This window comes from Neomonachus schauinslandi, chromosome 4 (assembly GCF_002201575.2).
Source record: "Neomonachus schauinslandi chromosome 4, ASM220157v2, whole genome shotgun sequence".
Lineage (NCBI taxonomy): Eukaryota > Metazoa > Chordata > Mammalia > Carnivora > Phocidae > Neomonachus > Neomonachus schauinslandi.
In genome coordinates, this window is record NC_058406.1 from 1,268,443 (window position 1) to 1,287,116 (window position 18,674).

The 18,674-nt window shown below is 65.8% G+C and overlaps 2 protein-coding genes across 2 annotated transcripts in view; one reads left to right on the forward strand and one right to left on the reverse strand.

Annotated features, from left to right (window-relative positions):
- The window catches only part of PLCH2 (phospholipase C eta 2), a 66,570-nt gene extending 64,682 nt beyond the window's left edge, over nucleotides 1-1,888 (forward strand). Inside the window, exon 23 of the mRNA XM_044914372.1 lies at nucleotides 483-1,888. Coding sequence (XP_044770307.1) covers nucleotides 483-1,729 — 1,247 coding nt within the window. The 3' untranslated portion in view covers nucleotides 1,730-1,888. The remainder of the gene's footprint in view (nucleotides 1-482) is intronic.
- A 2,200-nt stretch (nucleotides 1,889-4,088) lies between these two features.
- PANK4 (pantothenate kinase 4 (inactive)) overlaps nucleotides 4,089-18,674 on the reverse strand; it is a 15,141-nt gene continuing 555 nt past the window's right edge. The window contains exons 2-19 of the mRNA XM_021683361.1: nucleotides 15,046-15,128; nucleotides 14,481-14,695; nucleotides 13,806-13,989; nucleotides 13,428-13,520; nucleotides 12,948-13,101; nucleotides 12,676-12,857; nucleotides 12,054-12,135; nucleotides 11,474-11,574; nucleotides 9,332-9,487; nucleotides 8,596-8,708; nucleotides 8,261-8,348; nucleotides 7,425-7,576; nucleotides 6,458-6,513; nucleotides 6,281-6,330; nucleotides 5,783-5,887; nucleotides 5,361-5,461; nucleotides 5,184-5,252; nucleotides 4,089-4,654 (exon numbers count right to left, since the gene is read on the reverse strand). Coding sequence (XP_021539036.1) covers nucleotides 4,441-4,654; nucleotides 5,184-5,252; nucleotides 5,361-5,461; nucleotides 5,783-5,887; nucleotides 6,281-6,330; nucleotides 6,458-6,513; nucleotides 7,425-7,576; nucleotides 8,261-8,348; nucleotides 8,596-8,708; nucleotides 9,332-9,487; nucleotides 11,474-11,574; nucleotides 12,054-12,135; nucleotides 12,676-12,857; nucleotides 12,948-13,101; nucleotides 13,428-13,520; nucleotides 13,806-13,989; nucleotides 14,481-14,695; nucleotides 15,046-15,128 — 2,198 coding nt within the window. The 3' untranslated portion in view covers nucleotides 4,089-4,440. The remainder of the gene's footprint in view (nucleotides 4,655-5,183; nucleotides 5,253-5,360; nucleotides 5,462-5,782; nucleotides 5,888-6,280; nucleotides 6,331-6,457; nucleotides 6,514-7,424; nucleotides 7,577-8,260; nucleotides 8,349-8,595; nucleotides 8,709-9,331; nucleotides 9,488-11,473; nucleotides 11,575-12,053; nucleotides 12,136-12,675; nucleotides 12,858-12,947; nucleotides 13,102-13,427; nucleotides 13,521-13,805; nucleotides 13,990-14,480; nucleotides 14,696-15,045; nucleotides 15,129-18,674) is intronic.

Below are 18,674 nucleotides of genomic sequence, written 5' to 3' on the forward strand. Positions count from 1 at the left end.
GCCCTGCGCGCTCCGCTGTGGCCCAAGTAGAGCCGAGCCGGGCCGGGACAGGCAACAGCCCGAGGGCACCTTGTCAGGGAACCCCAGCCTGGGGAGGGGCTGAAAGCTGAGCGGTTCCCCTCCCCCAGACCCCCATCCCTCCCTGCGCCCCGCCCAGCCTTGCTGTTTGTCTGTCCACCTGCCAGCCCCGCCCACACGCTGACCACCCTGTTCTCCTTTCTGTCTCCACGCTGCCTCCATAGTTAGGGACTGAGAGCAGCCGAGTGCCAGGTAATGGGGCCCAGACCCCGTGTGCCCTGTGCCGTCCCTGGCCCTGGCCTGTCCGGGGGCCCTGTGGGCCCTGCCTGTGGGCACAGACTGTCTGCTCCCCCCGCCCCAGCCGCAGCAGAGCCGGAGGGCAGGGTGGGGGCAGCTGTGTGCACACGGAGGCGCCTGGCCGCTGAGGGACGCGCCCAGCATGGTCCTCTCCCTCTCGTCCACAGATACCCGCCCCTTCTCCGTGCAGAGGACGGGCTCCTCCCTATGTGGTCTGGAAACCATCGCCGAGGAGCCAGCCCCGGGCCCCGGCCCCCCACCTCTGGCGGCTGCCCCCGCCAGCCCCTCCCCAGGAGGGCCCCCGCGCGCCTGGGGACCCCGCGCCAAAGTGGCGAGCCCCCCAGCGGTAGCTCTGGGAGCTTCCGCACCCTTCCAGCCCAGGACCCAGAGCCGAGGGGACATGGAGCCGGCCCTGGAGAGCCGGCGGAGGGTGTACAATGGCGGGGGCCCCGGGGGGGCACGTGAGGGGGCCCCTAGCAGCCAGATGGTCCGAAAGGCCGAGGGTGAGGGGCAGGTGCCGTCGGAGCTCCCGGGCGGATGGCGGCCCCTGGCTGGGCCCTGCCCCACCGTGTACTCAGACGTCACGGGCGGAGACCGGCTGTGGCGGCGGCTGGAACCAGGGGGCCATCGCGACAGCGTGTCCTCGTCCTCCAGTGTGTCGTCCAGCGACACGGTCATCGACCTCTCCCTGCCGGGCCTGGGTCTGGGCCTGGGCCTGGGCCGCGAGAGTGCCCCAGGGGCTCCAGCCGGACGCCTGCCCCTGCGGCCCTGCTCGGCCACGGCCGCCCGCCTGGACCTGCCTGCCGTGACCAAGAGCAAATCCAGCCCCAACCTGCGGGCTGCCAGCCAGCTGCCTGCAGCACCGGAAGACCTTCCGCCGCTGCCCCCCGCCCCCAGGCCGCCCTGGGGCCGCCTCCCTCCGGCGGGCCTCCGGGACTGCCCTGCAGCCGCCAAGTCCAAGAGTCTGGGGGACCTGACTGCCGACGACTTCGCGCCCCAGGTGGAGAGCCCGGGCCAGAGCCTGGGCCTGGCGGGGCGGGGGCGGGCCGGGCAGGGGGCGCGGCGGGACGCGCTGACGGAGCAGCTGCGCTGGCTCACGGGCTTCCAGCAGGCTGGCGACATCACCTCGCCCACCAGCCTGACTGTGGGCCTGACTGTGGCAGGGGAGGGGGCGCCCGGGCCCCCCGGCTTCCTGCGGCGCCCCTCCTCTCGCAGCCAGAGCCGTGTGCGCGCCATCGCCAGCCGGGCCCGACAGGCCCAGGAGCGGCAGCAGCAGCTGCAGGCCCCAAGGGCCCCGCCGGGGGAGGAGCGGGGCACCCCCGAGGGAGCCTGCTCAGGGGGCCGCGGGGGCTGGGGGGATGTGCCGGCCCCCGCCAAGGGCTCGGCCGCCACCGGCCTCCCGCTCCGACTCTGAGGGAACCCCCCGGGGCGGACCCAGACCGCCACCTTGGCGCCCGCCGAGTGCGCTCTGCCCCCACCCCTCCCCCGGGGAGGGGAGGAAGGGAGCCGGCCCAGGGTCTGGGCAGATTTTCACCACATTAGCAAATATATGAGAGGTATTTAAATTTTTAGAGACAAAGCTTCTACGACATTAAAGTGGTGCCCAGTCCTTTCTCCGTCGTACCTGGTTTTCGGCGTCACGGGTGCGCAGCTCTAAGTGTGCGGTTCCCGGGATGCTCGTTACGTGCCCGTCCCCTGCCCGACTGCGACTGGCTTGTTCCGCACAAGGCCTGCTCTGTATGGGACACTTTAGACTCCAGGCTTGCGGACACAACTCCAATAAACAGGTTCCCGCTTGCTGGAGCCGGGGGGGGGGCACCCACCCACGCACTCCCCCTTGTGACCACCTGCCAGGCGTTCCTGGGCCAGGGTCTGTGTGAGGACACCCCTGACCTCTGTCCACAGAGGGCTCGGTGGACTGGCTCCCCAGGGAGGGTATCTCCAGCCTCCAAGATGCAGCCCCTGTTCCCTCTCTCCCCGCCTCCCAGTCCCACTGTGGTGTGTGGGGGCGTAAGCTTGACCCTGGGCAGGGACCCCAGGCCAGAGGACCCCCAGCTGGCTAAATGCATACACTGCCCCTCCCCTGGAGAAGGCGGGATGCCAGCCAGGCCACAAGGGCTCTGTGTCTGGGCTCATCCCGCACCCCGGCATCCGGCATCCGACCTCCACAGGAGCCCCCTGGGGTGCCAAGGGCCACCAGGGACCTCTGCGACAAGCAGTGCCCTTTATGCAGCAGGCGGCGGGTTTGGCTGGGGAGGCCTCATGTCCCACCACCAGGGTAAGCCCTGCTGTCCTCCCGATAAGGCCCGTGGGAAGCTGGACACCCGACCCAAGGCTGGGTGCCGGTGGGTGGACACGGTCTCCCTCGAGGTGTCCCTCTGTAGTCTCCAGGGCCGCTTGGCCAATCTCAGCAAAGGCCCGGGTGGAGGGTGTCTACTGGCCCCACATGCCTTCCCAGACCCACCAGGCCCCTCCTTGGGAAGCTGTGCCCCAAAGCCAGAAGGAGCACCAAGCAGGGCATCTGGGAGGTGTGCCTGGCCTTCGGAGCCCCTAGAATCTGGGGTGCATTGAAGGGGGGCACCTGGAGGAACCTCAGCCAGGGGACTCTCGGCCAGTGCTGGGCTGGGCTGGCTGCTGGGGCTCCTGGGGGGGAGAAGTGGGGGCCAATCCTTGTCCAGCCCTGCGTGGGCGCTGCCTGCCACCACACGGTTACCTTCCACGGGCCAGGCTGAGTCCCTGGGAAGCCCGGGTCTTTCCCAGAGGGTGCCTGGCAGCAGGGCGGGTCCTCCCCGTACGGCTCTGCCCAGCTGACGCAGGGCCGGGGCGCTGCAGGCCCCCTGACGGGCAGGCGGGGCAGATGGGAGGGCCTGTGGGGGGTGTCTGGGTGTCGGGCTGGGCCAGGCTCTGGCCGGACTTCTTGGGGCCTCCCGGGTGTCTGTCCTGGGCCACCCCTGCACCAGGCAGGCCAGTGCCGCTCTCCCACCAGGAAGCAGGCGGTGGAGGGTAGTCAGGCTGAGGGGCCAGGGACACACAAAGGTGGCCGCAGCCTGCTGAGCTGTGCAGGGCCAGACTGGGGGGGGGGGGCGGAGGCGGGGGGACCCTTGTGGGGGGTGGGGGTTCGTGGGACCCCTGCTGGGCTGGCCTGGCCAAAGCGGCCACTAGCACGTGGGGCTGCGAGTGACACGTGTGTGGGTCACCGGGGGGCCCGGAATGCTGCAGGAGTGCTCACGGCCCCACACGTGAGTGTGCAGAGCTGGGGACGGGGCTGGCCGCCTTCCAAGGCTGGCTCCCAGGCGACTGTGCAAAGCCCCATCCGGCACGCACACCGGAGGCGGCCGTGGCTCGGCCCGTTCCCTGCGGGAAGGGTCAGCGCTCAGCCCGCCCAGGGCCTCGACCAGCAAGGCGCCCGCCCTGGACAGGGCACGGCCACGTGGTCGATCGGCTCCGAGCAGGAGTGCGGGCAGCCACCAAGCCCGAGAGCCCTCGAAGGCCCTCGCGGCTGCCGCCTCCACTCAGCAGTGTGGCTCCGCCTGGCCTGTCGGTCTCGGGTGCAGTGGGGTGCGGACACACAGGACGACCTTCCCTGACACGCCACTGGGAGTCTCCTTGCTCTGGACAGGGGCGGGGGATGCAGGAAGCCACGGGATGGCCACGGCCACGGCTACGGCCACCCTAGGGGCCCCGGCACTAAGTGAGGGCAGACCCCACTCCCGGCCGCCCCTGGGAAGGGGGGCCGGGCCCACTCTCTGTGAAACCACACGGCACGGTCTGGTGTCACTCCAGCCTCTATTCAGTGTGCCCGAGGCCCCGCTGACCTGCCGGAGACGTGAGCGCGTTATTTACATCTATACATATATCCGTGTGTATATATATAAAAGATTATTTCACAGTTAAATATATTCCAATACGAATGTCTCACTGGACAAAAGTTGCGGCTCCCACCACGAACACGGCAGCACGAAAGAGACTCCAAACGGCACAAGCAGCGTGCTCACACCTGGGCGCACCTGGCTCCGAGTCACAGGCGCGCGACACCAATGTTCTGATCTGAACGCGGTTTCCCTGTTGCGGTCGAAGTACATTCCTGACAAGCGGCGGGCAGAGCAGTCCGGCAGGGCAGGCGCCTCACTCGGCCGGGACCTCGTACTTGAAGATGACGCTGAAGAGCCGGCCGCCCAGCCGCTCGGCCAGCCAGGAGTTCTTGATGACGGCCAGCTTGAGGCTCTCGCAGCACAGCGCCGCGTGGTAGTTGGTGTGGACGGCGCGGCCCATGCCCTCGATGACCACCAGGTCTGCGCCTCGCTCCCGAACCAGCATGGCCAGCCCCTTGTCCAGGCGGCTTCGGGGAGGAAGGGGGCGGTGAGGCGGGGGTGACGGGGCCTCACCCCTGCACAGCTGCCCCTGGGAGAGGCCACACCCTGCGTCCCCACGAGGGCAGCAACTGGAAAGAATGCCCGAGGACCCCTGGCCCCCAGCTCGCTACATCCCTGGGCTCAAAGTCCCCACCCCCCCTGCAAACCGGGCCTGACGACGCTTCTCGATGTGGGACTGATGAAATCCCCCTTCCTGGTTAACAGCCGGCCCAGGAAAGGAGGAGGTCGGCCCAGAGAACTGTTCTGGCCCCGGGCCGGCTCCCGATGGCCGGTTCTCACGCTCTAGGGTCCCCAGGGCCCAAAACACCAATGCGGTGACCCCATCATTGGAGCCGGGGGGCCTCGGGGGCGTTTGCCTCCCTCACCAGACGAGGCACACCCAGCCCACGGTGCAGCCAACAGGTCCCGAGCCCACCGCCCAGGTCCCCACTAAAGGGCTGCAGCTCGGCATGCGCACTGGGGGCTGGGGGCAGGTGTGGAGGTGCCTCGGGGTACCTGAGATCCAGACACGGGGAGCTGGAGCCCGTCTGCATCAGCAGCAGCCTCTCCTCTCTGAGCGCCGAGCTGCCAAGCACAAGGGGTCGGTTGGCGCCCTGGGAGTCGGCACCCCGGATGCTCCCACCGTGCCCCCACCTGTCCATGCAGGCCCCCCCAGGCTCCCGGCCAGCTTACTGGACGACAGGGTCCATGGCCGCGATGCGCTCGGCCACAATGAGGGACTCGCAGTAGGTCACGTCGTTCAAGGCGGGTCCCGAGTTGCATGCCAGGATGACCTGCAGCAGGACGCCCCGAGCTTTGGAGGGACTCAGCCACCGCCCGGCACCGAGCCAGCCTTTGTGCGCCCACCCACCCGGGGTTGCCGGCTGAGAAGCACGACCCCCGATGACCTCTCACTGCTCGGTGGCCTCCAGGAGGGCCGGCTCCCGGGTCGGGATGAAGACGGCCCCAGAACACTGCGGTCAGGCTGACCCAAGGTCCGTGGTGTGACAAGCCTCACCCGAACCTACCTGCCCCGCACAGAGACCATGACAGCGCCAACCCCACTGCGAGTGGAGGGCCCAGGGCAGGGGTCCCGCCGCGGCCTGGACGCTCACCTCCGTCCCTCTAGAGAGAAGCTCCCTGACAAAGGGGAAGACTCCCAAAATGACGTCTATTCCACTGTTATCTGCGAAAATTAAGGCACATTTGTGAGGGGGCCCCTGTAAGACAAAACCAGGACGTTCAGTTGGGAACAGGCGCGTCCAAGCGTTGCAGACACCTCCGTACTCCACACTTCCCGCAGGCCGAGGCCGAGGGCTGCTGGCTCCCGTGGGCGCTGGGGTGCTGGGGGGGCAGGGCGCCCGGGCCTCTTCCAGAACTGCGGCCCCAACGACCTCTGAGCCGCGGCCACCGACCTAACCAGGAGAGCCTGCAGGAGTCGGGCTGGGGCAGGGGCCAGTGGCCGGGGGGAGCGGGCTACGGCGCGAGACTCCGGGGGACCCTAGTGCGCTACCCTGGGGCAGCTGCGCGCCATCTCCCGTGGCCCTCCCCGCCTCCCGGGCCTCGAGAGCACGGCCTGGCCCTGGGGCAGAGGCGGGGACAGCGGTGTGTACCTTCAGTCTCTGAAGCCACTTGCTGTAGGAGTCCACGAGCCACGGCCGCTCTGGGGGACACGGACATGGTCAGCCACACCATCCCCCGCAGGCACGCTCCCCTCCCGCAGCCGTGCCCTCGCTCCCCTCCCCACGGGCGGAGTTCCAGCGCAGGAGGGGAGCCCTGGGCATCCCTACCTTGCAGCTTCATCTTCGCCTCCTCAAAGCCAAACTGGGGGTCAGATTCGAGGACACTGTGTGGAGAAGAACACAAGTCATGAGAGCCCCCAAACCTCAGCTTCCAGCATTCACTACAGAGCCCAGATGAAGCGTTTCCCAAACTGGCCGAGCGTGCTAGGATCCATAGCAGGTCCCCAGAGCAGCGGCCATCTGGGCAACCCCCGCTCCGGAACGTGGGACGCGGTATGGGGCTGGGGGCGGGGTGAGGGGTGGAGGGTCCCGAGCGCGTGGCGGCCTCCGGGAAGGCCCTGGGTCAGTGCCAGCCTCGCCCAGCACACGCCCCAACGTGCCACCCAAAGGGAGAGCCAGTGACGGCGGTGGGGGGTGGTGGCTCTTCCCAATGTGGACCTAGCGAGGGCCAAGGACAGGACCCCAGGTGGGAGACAGAGCGTCCCGCAAAGGGAGAGGCCCTGTTCGGTGGTGGGGGGGCCAGCTGGCGAGGCCCAGGGCTGGACCGGGGAAACCACTCCCTCAGGGCCCCCCGGGGAAATCCTACAGCACCCCCAGACCGAGAGCCCAGGCCGGGCACTCAGGGAGCCTGGGGCGCATGCTCCCACCCGAGTCTGCAGGCTCCTTCCTAAAGCACCTCCTTCTCCCAATTTCAAACGTTCAGTGTGGTTTGAGTCCCACTCTTAACGTGCGAACGCGAGATCTGGATTTTGACGTCTGAAAATGTCAGCCCCCAAATCCACACCCCAGCCGTCTGTGTGCCTGCCCTGAACAGGCTTGGGGCAGCACGGCCAGAGAGCCGCCGGTCATTCCCAGGGCTGCTCACGCCCCAAGCGATGCCCAGGGCTCTGGAACCCCGTCCCCCCACAGCTGCCCCCTTGGGGGCTGGGCTGGGGCGCTGCCTGAGCCCGAGCTGGAGTGAGCAGCTGGGGCAGGGCTGAAGCGTGGAGGGGCTGTGAAGGCAGCGGGCACCTACTCAGAGACGGCTTTTGCTCCCCAGTCGAAGACGTTCCCGGCCAGCAAGCCCTTCACCAGGGCCAGCTGCCTGTCCTCCCAGCCCAGGGCATCCAGACCGCGGATCACCCTCGGGAAGCACTTTAGCGCGACCCCGTTTTCCTTCTGCTTGACCTGTGGGGAGAGGCCAGCGCTGGTCAGAGTGAAGGCGTGGCCCTGCCTTCCTCAGGCCCTCAGCAGACGAGGCAGAGGACGCCGCAGAGAAGGTCACCCCAAAGCCGTCCTAAGGGGACAGAAGACCCAGCACACTGTCACAGGGGCTCATGCAAACCAAGGTGTTAACATGTACCAATTCGGAGTGGCGCGGGCAGCAGTCGGGCGGCGTCTGGGCCCACGCACACTTACAGCCCGCGGCATGGTCATGCCGTGGCCCCGGGCAGGGCAGAGAAGGGCCGTGGTGGAGGACTCGGACCCTCGCAGGCGCCCCGCGCCCCATCCCCAGACACTCCGTCCGAGGCCAGGGGAGGCGGGAAGCGGCGTGCGGTGCTGGCTCTGAGCCCTGGCCGCCAACCCCGGGCACACAGCCTCCCGGGGAGAACGGCCCGAGGAGGGTGGCACCTCCCGGCCGGTGGCCGGGCTCCGGCTGGCTTGTCGCCCATGAGGGCAGGACTGGTGTCCACCAACGGCAACTTTGAGACTGTAAGACGACCCCGCCAGGCCAGGGACAGGCGACGCCTTCAGCCCTCGGCTCCTTAGCAGGCGCTGCCAACCGAGGGGCCACCCCAGGTTGTACCCCTGCTCCTTGCTGCTCGTGCACCCCTCGCAGGCGCCAGCCCAGCACAGGAAGGCGGCACTCACTTTGGAGTAGGGGTCCGGGAAGTTGAACTCATTCAAGCAGTGCTCCCTCGTGTCCAAAAGGCTGCGCACGGTCAGGGTCCCGTAAGCACTGGGGAAGAGGCGGGAGCCGGGCATCTCAGGGGGTCGATGGCCAAGCACGCTGCCCACCGCCTCTGCCCCCGAGGGCGTCTTCGTGGTGCCCGGCTGCCGCAGGAGCGTCCAGCAAAGCAGCAGAGGGGGGAGCCCGCCTGGCCCTGCCGAGCGGTCCCGGAGCGCGTGCGGGCGGAGGCAGGTGCAGGGGCACGGCAGGCCAGGGGCGGCCACTCTGGCGCCGGGCTGGGGGCCGCGGGACTCACAAGGGCTGGTGTCGCAGCGTCTGCAGCTTGCTCCAGTATTTCTGCCGGAACTTCTCCGCCCTCTCGGCGGCGTCCACCGAGCCTGGCTGGCTGGCCACAGCACGCTTCACCACCTGCCGAGCACGGGGCGCTCAGCCCGGCCGGGGCCGTGGTCCGAGTGCGTCCCCACGCACAGGCCCCAGCCGCTGGAGATCCGTGTCCCCGGGGGCTTTCCCCCGCGGGGTGGGAACGGCGTCACCGCTAGCCCCCGGCCAAGGCTCAGAGCCGCATCGCCCGGGGGGACAGGTGGCTTGGGACCACGCTCCAAGGCTGCGTGGGGTCCGGGGCTGGGGCCCTCACTCTGAGGACAGAGCCCTGGGGCCTGCGAGGCTTGAGGAGAGACGCACGTTCCCGGGGTCGGGGGAATGAAGGCCTGAGACGCCAGCCACCGGAGCCTGGAGCCCAACTGCTGCCGGCCCCGGCCCCGCGCAAACCGCGCGCCCCTGAAGACACGCAGTCACCGGCACGGGGATTTGGGATGCTCGTGAGACCCGTGCCTCGCCGGAGCACGCCCCAACGTGCGGACCCAATGCACCCCCAAGGGTCACGCTTACACCTGAGGAATAGGGGTCACCCCTCAAACTCCAACGCTGAGCCCACGGCCACGGGAACGCAGCCCTCCTCCTCCACCACACCTGTCGCTCGTTCCTCGGGAGCCCTGGTTTCCAGGGGCGCCCGGCCCCCCCCGAGCCCTCACCCCGTCCAGGGCCTCCTCGAAGCAGGTGAGCCAGTACTTGCGGGCCAGGGAGTCGTCCGTCAGGTCGACCGTGTCGGGCACGTAGGAGGACGGGTCCAGGAGGAGTGGCAGGTTGACCAGCGGCCGCTCCAGCCGGTCCATCTCCAGCAAGTCAAACTGGGAGGGCAAGAGGCGGCGTGCTCGTCAGCAGGGTGGTTCCGGAAGTTCGAGACTCTCGTGCGGGTCCTAGAGCCAGCTTCTCTGTGGGACCGGCCGAGGTGGCGGCGGCGGCGGACAAGCCCGTTCTTCCCGGGCCCCGCCCACCCCCCTTGCGGTCCTTCGCGGCCTCGGCCCCAGAGCAGGCTCCCAGGTGCTGAGTCTGCCCAGCCCCACGGAGGCCACCTCCCTCCCAGCGTCTCTGCGGCTGTTCCTGCCACCGGGGGGCCCCGGGGCTGGGGGCTCCCGTACCAGCGTGTGCCCCTCTCCCCACACACATGGGCTGCCCTCCGGACCCCGTTTCTGCTGCTCCAGCCTCCACAGGTGAGGTCCCCACTCTGCCCAGCAGGCCCTTGTCCTGTGATTCCTGAGGCACCGTGCCCACGGCAAAGCCGCAGGGACCCTGTGGGGCAGTCAGGCTCCCACACTGGCTACGCTGAGGGGGTGGGGCCCCTCTGGCCCATGGTCACCAGCGACAGGCACGCGCTCTGGTTGTTTCCGAAGGAGCAGTCGCTCGGCCACCTGGCGCTCTGAGTTTTACATTGCGAAGACGAAGCTGGTGTGTCTCCAGCCCTGGTCCTCGGCGACCTGCTCACACTTCACTCGGCACGTGCCTGGCGGCCCTCTCCCCGCTCCCGAGGGAAGGACTGGCCACGCTGCCGCGCCCGACTCGGCTCGTCTGCGGGCAGCCTTCTGACCGGCAAGCTGGGGGGTGAGGAGCAGGTGTGCTCCGCACTGCGGCCACCTGGGGACACACTGGCTTTCGGACGCCCCGAATGACAGGAAGCTCAGCCAGGAAATGGCCGGTACCTTTCCAGGCGATGAAAGAAAGTGGACGGTCACCATCTCTGGGGCCTCGGCAGGGTTTCAGGGGCTCCCCCGCTACCTGACGCGCACTTCAAACCTCAGCTTTGCCGCATGCAGGCTCCACACACCCTTGTGTGAAGTGGGGGGTCACACGGAGACCCAGCATGACAGGTGCGCGAGGCACAGAGTGTGGGGGGATCGAGCCGGCATGCACTAGCTCTGATACACGCGTTCCTTGCTCACACATCCAGTTGGCTTTGAGATCCCTAAAGCAGGAATCCACATCGCCCTCCACAAATCAGAAGCCGGGGATCAGAGATGCAGAGACCCCTTGTGTGCCGGTCCCGGGGCGTGGGGCCCTGGGGGGCAGTTCTCTCCCGGGAAGTCATGATTAGATCACGCACATTCTCGCAATGCTTACGCCAACTAGTAAGAGAATCTGCGTGTCTACAACCGAAAATCAGCTTTGCATCCGAAAAGCCAGCAGGCTGGTTCTGAAGGAGGCATTCTGACTCACGTGCCCAGACTGGCCGCCTGGACTTGTCCAGCTGGTTCTCTAGCCCGGTGCCCAAGTTCTGCTAAGTGTTCAGAGACTTATAAGAGTAACATGCCATTTTGGGGGATGTCCTCAGTAAGCCTGTGATTTCTCCAGGACAGGCCACAGTGGCAGCGTCCTGTGTCTGGCTGACACTGGTCCTGGTGGGAGACCCTCTATGCCCGCTCAGCAGGCCGGAGGAGCCCCTGCCCAGTCACGCGGGCGTCTGCCCAGCTAAGGGTTGAGGAACGGGCAGGAAACTTCCCAGGACAAGAGACTCTGTCCTTTCAGCCGGTTTGAAACCATCAGGCAGAGAACGCGGTCTAAGGGAAGGGGCCTGGGGTTGGTGCCAACCCCGATTCTGCTGTCAGTGGCGCCACAATCCTGGGGAAGCGCATTCCATATCCTCCCTGCAAACACGGGCACAGGACTGCACGGCTTGGGGCTCCCGTGGAACGTCTGGGAAACAGAAATGCTAGGGCCTGAGGAGGGAAGCAGGCACCTGGTGCCTCTCTATTGCCCCAATGTCCACAGTTGGTCAGTGGCCAGTCTGCACCAGGACAGAGGGTCTTGGGACCTGACCCCACCAAGGACCCCGCACTTACGGTGCCGCTCCTCGCCCGCTGCGTCGGGCAGAGCTCCGGGGATGAGCTCATCAGCCCGGAGCTGCCTGCGTAGTTCTCTCCCCAGCTGTACTGGTTAGGGTCTGGACGGGGGAAAACCAGGGGTCACCCCCGGGGGGACCACGCTGTGCCCACACCCCAGGACAGCCCGACCGCCACGCAAGGTCCCCACAACACCGAGGGAGCCTGGGGCTGTGGCACTGTGGTCTCTTGCTGGTACTGAAACCTCGTACAATTACTGGGACCTTTCCAAGCTTCTTAAAGCAGCCTGCCCCCACTTCCCAAGCACACCCTCCAAGTGGCCTTCAAAGAGGGCAGGCCGCCGAGGCACATTCCCTCGCCCTTGTCACCCAGGAGGCCCCCCCCGGGGTTGGTCACGTGGCACACAAATGACCCCTTGGAAGAACTGCTGCAGAGGGCTAGCGCCACCCCACCCCCGGCCCGCAGGGACCACGTGCCACTCAGGCCATGGATTCCAGAGGGAGAGTGAAAGCGGTGGGTCAGCGCCTCCCCGGGAAGGTTAGAGACCGATGCCCGTGGCCCCCGTGGCCGCTGGACTCACTGTCTTGCTCTGCTCCTTTAAGAAACGCCCCGATGGCTCCCAGGTAGCCTTCGTGTCTCAGGAACAGCGCCTGGACTTCCCCCTGCCACGGCAAAACCCCGCCTGAGCTGGCCCCGCCGGCACACGAGGGGAAGTCTGGGCGGTTCTAAACCAACCCGATGCAGGCGGCCTCTCTATGCGGCAGAGGCTTCCTGAGAAGTCCGCAACATGCTTGTCAATGAAACTGCATTCAGCGCAGAAGTTAAAAGCTTGGCATTTGGAGAAACTGGAGGGTGAGTAACTTTTTCCACAAAATTCACACCCACCCAATCACCTCATCTGCAGGCCCAGCCCAGAGTGTCCCGCGGAACGACAGCCATCTCAGAGCTCAGCTCGTCCACAGGGGGAGACGGCCCCCAGCGTGCTCACTGATGCCATCGTGCTCAACTCTGAGATGCCATGGTGGCGGGCGAGGGCGCTGGAACCCGCCACAGGAAAGAGGCAGGGGCCCGGGAGAAGTTGGCAGGGGGCACCCCGCATCTTGGCGGCCTGCCCTGAGCCCCCCTCGCCCCCGGGTCGGCCGGTCATCTGGGAAGAGCGCAGCTCGTGGTGCTGGCGGAGGGAGGAAGCGGAGCCCGGTTACCTTGGAGAAGAAGTTAATGCTGTAGGTGATGGTGCGCATGGTGACGGGGTGGCCCCGGATGAAGAAGCCGCCGAAATACACCCTGTCCAGGCAGTGGAGCTTCGCGTAGAGGCAGGCGAGCTGCCCAATGTCGTTGCTGATCATGTGCAGCAGACTCTTGGCCATGTCCTCCTTGGAGAAGTCTGGGAGGGGGGCACAGGCGGGGCGCTGCTGGGCGAGGCCGAGCCCGCGGGGGGCTGCTGGCGTGGGAGGGCGTCAGAGGGGGCAGGTACCTCTGTCGGCCATGGCCGACTTCCCAAAGCTGCTGGCGATGAGGTTGCCGCTCAGCCCCAGGGTCTGGTGGGCCCCACCGTAGATGTCCTGCACCAGCATGTCCACGTTCGTGTGCTGGCCCTTGGAGGCCAAGTGCAGCAGCTCGTCGAACTTCTGCGGGGACAGGGCAGACGGAATCGTGTGTGCTGCGGGACCGGCCGGCGTCCCTGCAGCCCATGGAGCAGCACGCGGAAGGCCCTCCTGCGTAGGCAGGGCTCCACGGGTGCCCCCCGCCTGCCCCGGGCGGCACTGGCAGCTCAGACGGCCGTCCTGCAGAGGCCAACAAACACTGCCAGGACGAGGTCGGGAAGGAGCCACTTCCCCAGCCACCCCACCAGCCGCCAGCCTCGGGCCGCATGGCCCCCAACCTCTCCTGAGAAGGTCTGGGACACAGGACCTTGAGCGGAGCCAGAAGCATCTTTCTGCAGCCGCTGGAATACCTTTGTTTTGGTGAGCAGAGCCCCAAGTCCCCAGAAGGTGCCACCTCCGATGGAGCTGCCACCGATCCACTCGAACCTGTCCTCGGTCTCCACCTGGGAGCACAGCAAGCACAGGTGAGTTAGCGAGGGGGCCCCAGCCACCACCCGGCAGGTCCCGGGATGTGGTGGCTTAGGGCATCCCCAGACACGGGTCACATCATTCCCGAGGGCCGAGTCTGGGCTGCCCACCTTCCCCCAGACGGCCGCGTGCGTGTGGCGCAGGAGCCGACAGGCGTCACCCTGGTCTGCGCCCCCGTGCCCAGCCTGCTCCAACAGACGGCAGGTGCCCCAGCGATCCCCGCCCGGCCGCCATGCAGGGCCCTGCGAGGCATGCCTCACCTTCACAATAGAGACTCCAGAACCGATGTTGACCAACAGATACGGGAAGATGTTGGGGTGATTGGTCTGGAATCGAAACTCGGGGTCGGAATCTTTCTGATAAACGAAGGCCTCGTGTGGGATGTTCTTCAGCACAAAGTTGCAGCCTTTTATCAAGCACGTCATCACGTCCTCCTTGTCCACTCTGCAAGGGACGGAGCCTGGCCACTGAGAACAGCGTGGGCCCCAGAAGGCAGCTCGGCTGCAGCGCGGCGGTCGGGCCGCCCCGGCCCCGGGGCCCTCCTGGATGCTCTGCTCCCAGCCCGGAGGGTACGCATGGCTCTCAAACACGCAACTGACACAACTCATACGGTTCCCGTCCCCTCTACCCTGCAAACGGCTTCAGACGGGCCAGCCACACACCTGAAGACCCAGCACTCTGCTGCGGTGCGCGGCCCTGGCCTCAGTTCCCACGCGGGCGAAGCCGTCAGAGACCTCTGCCCCTGCAGGACAGGGAGTGCTGCCGCAGGGGCAGGGCCCCGTTCCCTCCTCGGGCCCCCAGCCTTCCGACGCTTCGGCCACCAGAAGCCTCCTGCCAGCCCAGCCCAGAGTCTAGCCCCAGAGCAGGTCGAATGCGGCCACTTCAGAGCCTGAAGCAGAGACCCAAGGCCAGCGGCCCCTGCGGCCCCCACTAACCTCAGCCGCAGCTTCTCTTCGATGAGGTCCTTGAACTTGTAGGCCCCGCCCCCGGTCGCCTGGATGACCTTTGTGTCTGTGTTGACGAGGTGGTCTTTGATGAAGTCCAGGCAGGCTTCTATGTAAGTGTTCTCGAACTTGACAAAGTGCAGCCTAGCAGTAACTTCCTCCTGGACAGAGATCTCGTAGGGCGGCTCGTGGTCCTGCTCGGCGTCCTGGGGGTACAGGGTAGGGGTCTGTGTGTGCGTGCTGCCCTCGGGGAGGGAAAGATGTAGAGATGAGGGCCCTGAACATGCACAACTCTCCATGCTGAGTTCAGGTGGGAGGCAGGGCCAGGGGAGGGGCGGGGAGAGACCGTGCTTCCCAAGGAGCAGGTGCAGGTGCTCCTGCCAGGGTCCCGGATGGAAGGGGGACTGACTGAACGAGGGAGCAGGGAGGGATCTGAGTACTCGGAGTGTCCAGGAAGCTAAGCCGGTGTGGGTGAGCCACGGGGGGGAGGGGGGGTACGCAAAAAGAAAATGACGGCCGTGCGGCCTGGGGCGCCCCTGCCTGCCAGGCGGCTCACCTTGCCCGAGTAGTCGAAGGAGCGCACTCTGGCAACTTTGTGCTGCACGGTGGAGTAGTAAGCCAGCTTGGTCAGCGAGCCCCCTGCAGGGGAGACGCAGATGCAGCAAAGTCAGGGGCCGGACGGGAGGGGCTGAGGCTCTTCCGCCACACCAGGTCCTGTGCATAAGGCGCTTGGTGCAACTTGAACCTAAAACTCTGAGGGGCACCAACCAGAGGAAGGGAATCAACTGTGAGACCCAAACACTCTGCTGTCTTTGAGAAAGTCTGCTCCAGTCATCACAGGCCCCAGACCACACCGGGCTTGAGCCTGTCCATTTCCCCTCCGCATCAAGTCCTAGAGGAGAAAGGAAAGTGTCCTGTTTCCAGGAGGCCTCAGCGATCATTAGTGGTTCAGAAAAATTCCGTTTCAACCTCTGATCTTGAAAATGACCTGAAGAAAAAAGCCAACAAGTGCACTGTTTTCACTGACAAGCACCCCTGACCGGCCGTGGTAACAAGGGGGAAGCAAGAGAAGGAGTATTTTCCCGGAGTGGATAGGCAGACGAGGGGGCTACTTCGCCAGGAATGTTCTAGCTGCCCACCCTCTCACAGCTCGGGGCTGGGAGGCCACACAGGGGGCAGCAGGGTCCCCTCCCCCTCGCCAGCCTTGTGAACACACCGGGAGGCCCAGCATCAGGAAGCAGAAGAGGCCTTTATTTGCCTGAAACATGTTTCAGGACCACTTAAAAAGACGTCCCGAGCAGTCACTTTCAAGTCTCAGAGTGAGGCGGCAGGCGTATCTGCACACGGCCCGCGATGACGGGAAGGAGCCTGAGGCTTGGTGCCCAGAATGGCTTTGAAACCCACCCGGGTCTCGTGGGCTGGCCCAGGGGAGACAGAGCCCTTTGTGAGGGGGAGGCTGAAGCTAGTCTCTGACGGTTACTTTGTGACACGGTCCCAAGGGAACACACAAGACACGCAAGGCAGGAAACACCTGAGAGCTGAAGCTCGTCCAGCTAAGAGAAACCCGCTGCCCAGCACAAGCGCTGGGAGCCCGCCCGCCAGAGCTGCCTGCCCGCAGTGTGGACAGGACTCCCAGGATGGCCGCGACCTGCCCTTAGCGGGCCCTGCTCAGTCTGCCCGGGCACAGGCTTACTCCCTTCCCTAGACCATGGGCTTTAGAGGCAGAACTTGATCTTAAGCCTCCTTATCCATCCTCCCTGCCCCCAATCCAGGCCTGGCCCAGAGCGTCCTTCACTGTGAATTAACCGTTTCCTAAAAAGACAAGCGATGCAAAGGGATGAAGATATATTTTGAGAGACTTTCCAAAAAGTTACCAAAACAAACCCCCACATCACAGAAATCCAGTTTCAGATTGTGTGTTCTCTACATGAGCTTTAAATCACAAGCAAATATGAGGTGTTGGGGTTTGGGGGCTGTGTCTGCGTGCCCCACACCATGTACCCCACATGGGGCAATGCCCAGCAGCCCAGACACGTCTCCCTGTACCCCCCAGGGAAGGAACAGTCAGGGGTCTGGGAGGTAAGTGGGGACGTGCAGAGCAGGGCGGTCAGCCTGAACTGGAGTGAGCTCACAGAGCAGAATGGTGGCGGCCACGGGGAGAGCAGGAGAGCTCATCTGTTCTCAGGATCCCTTGGATTTAGTGAATGCCAACCCAGCCCCCAGCCACAGGTCCTGGCATGTCACACCTAAGAGGTGCAGTGACCAGGCTGGCAAATGCACACAGCCCTGTGCTCACTGGTGGACACCGAAGTCTCCCCGGTCCAGGGCCAGGAGCACCTGGACTGAGAGCAGCCTGCCCGTGTCCCTCCTCCAGCCCCTGAGCCAAGACCTCCCCACTCATCCAGACCTACAGGCGCCTGGCACAGGGCCATCCTCTCCTCCACCTTCTTGACCTGTCCTTCCACTTTGGGCACCAAGGGGGGCAGGACACCCCAGTTTGTGCTGACAGACAAAATGTCCCTGGTGCTTTCAAAGTGGGGAATCCACTCAGCTGACATGAGTGTCCGAGAGAGGAAAAGGCCTGCCAAGAACACAGAGCAGCTGAGCTTTCCTGGATTAAGAGGCTTGGGTGAGGGAAGAGGAAATGGGAGAAGCCTGTTTTTAAAGCAGACTGTTGACAAGCACAGTGACTGGTGGATTCAGGGTTGAGGACCCACGCCCAAGCGGTGACCTCCCACCAGCCCCGGGAATGAACACAAGGTCTGTCCTTCGTAACAATGAACACGTCCTTTGGAGAAACACAGACACGGGACCCAGACCCAGGGGAACCTTCCAAGAGGGGAAATGAATACTGACACTAAAAATATCCCTTCGTGTGTCCCCTGACCAGGAACCCCGCCTGGGCTTGGCACCGGAGGACAGGCGGCCCCAGGACCCCCTGGAGGCCACACAGAACATCGAAGGTAAACCTTGCGCCGGCAAGCCAATTTCAGTTGCACCTCAGAAACGCTAAGTGCCAACTCATTCCCAAGGAGCAGCACCCTGAGTGTAAGTGCAGCAAAACCAAGTCTGGGCCCTCGGAGCACACACCCGACCGGGCTGCGGTCACGTGGAGGCATGGGCGGGACTCAGAAGATGCGCAGAGCAGGGCCCTGAGGGGCCTCCTGGGAGGCCTGGCTGTGGAGCACCCCCTAAGCCGGGCCTCTCAGCTGCCCCTCCCCAGCCCAACATGCACTCGGGCAGGACGTTTTATCAGGACCCACGCTCATTCTGTGTCCTGCTCCACACGGGGTCGTTCTCACACCTGCCCCCAGGTCAGTGCCCCACAGCACTGCCACGGGGGGCCACTCACAACCCCCAGCGGTGAGAAGGCAAGCTCCAGCCCACCTTTCCATGGCTCCCACCTCCCTGGAGGCCGCCCTCCCCACCCAAGCCCGATAGTAAAGTGGCTCTCAGGAACAGGGGAGGGGCGAAGGCATCCCACGCACGCAGCTCCAAGCCTACGCCCGGTTCTGCCAGGACGGCCCAACTTGTTCCAGGAGAGGGGCACACTTGTCCAGCTTCAACAAGTCGTGTCTTACAAGTGCCCGGGGCTGCCCTGCTGGGACCGCCCGCAAGCGCCTACATTCGGCTGCTGGCGGGCACCAGCAAACTGAGGCCCCAGCAGAGATCTGATGGGGGTGGGGACCACCCTGGCCTGCTCCCGTGGCCTCACGCCGCAGGACACAGCCTTCCATCCCCTGTGTGGACACGGGCAGAGCAGCCGAGTGCCGACGCTGACCGGATTCCAGGCCCACCTGGCCGCTTACAGCCGGTGACCTTCAACAGCTCAGTTCACCTCTCTGCCCTTAGCGTCCTCATCTGTGAAAGTCGGGCGCCAGTGCGGCCCGGGACAAGGGTCCGGGGCGGGTCTGGTGCAGGAAGGTCGGGCGGAGGCTGGGCGGGGCCCTGGGGGCACCCCTGCGGGCCGCGCGCCACAGGTAGGCTTTTGAAGGCGGCCAGCACGGGCCCCAAGGTCCATGTCCAGGTCCTCCAAACTCCCGCCAAATGTCAGCCGTCCAGGAGCAGACGCTGCAGCGGGAGGGCTTCGGGCTGGGCCCGGGCCGGCAGCCCGCCAAGGATTCCCGCGGCCCGAGGCCTGGGCGCCTTCCGCCCTCCGCGCGGCCCCAGCCACCGCATCCGGGC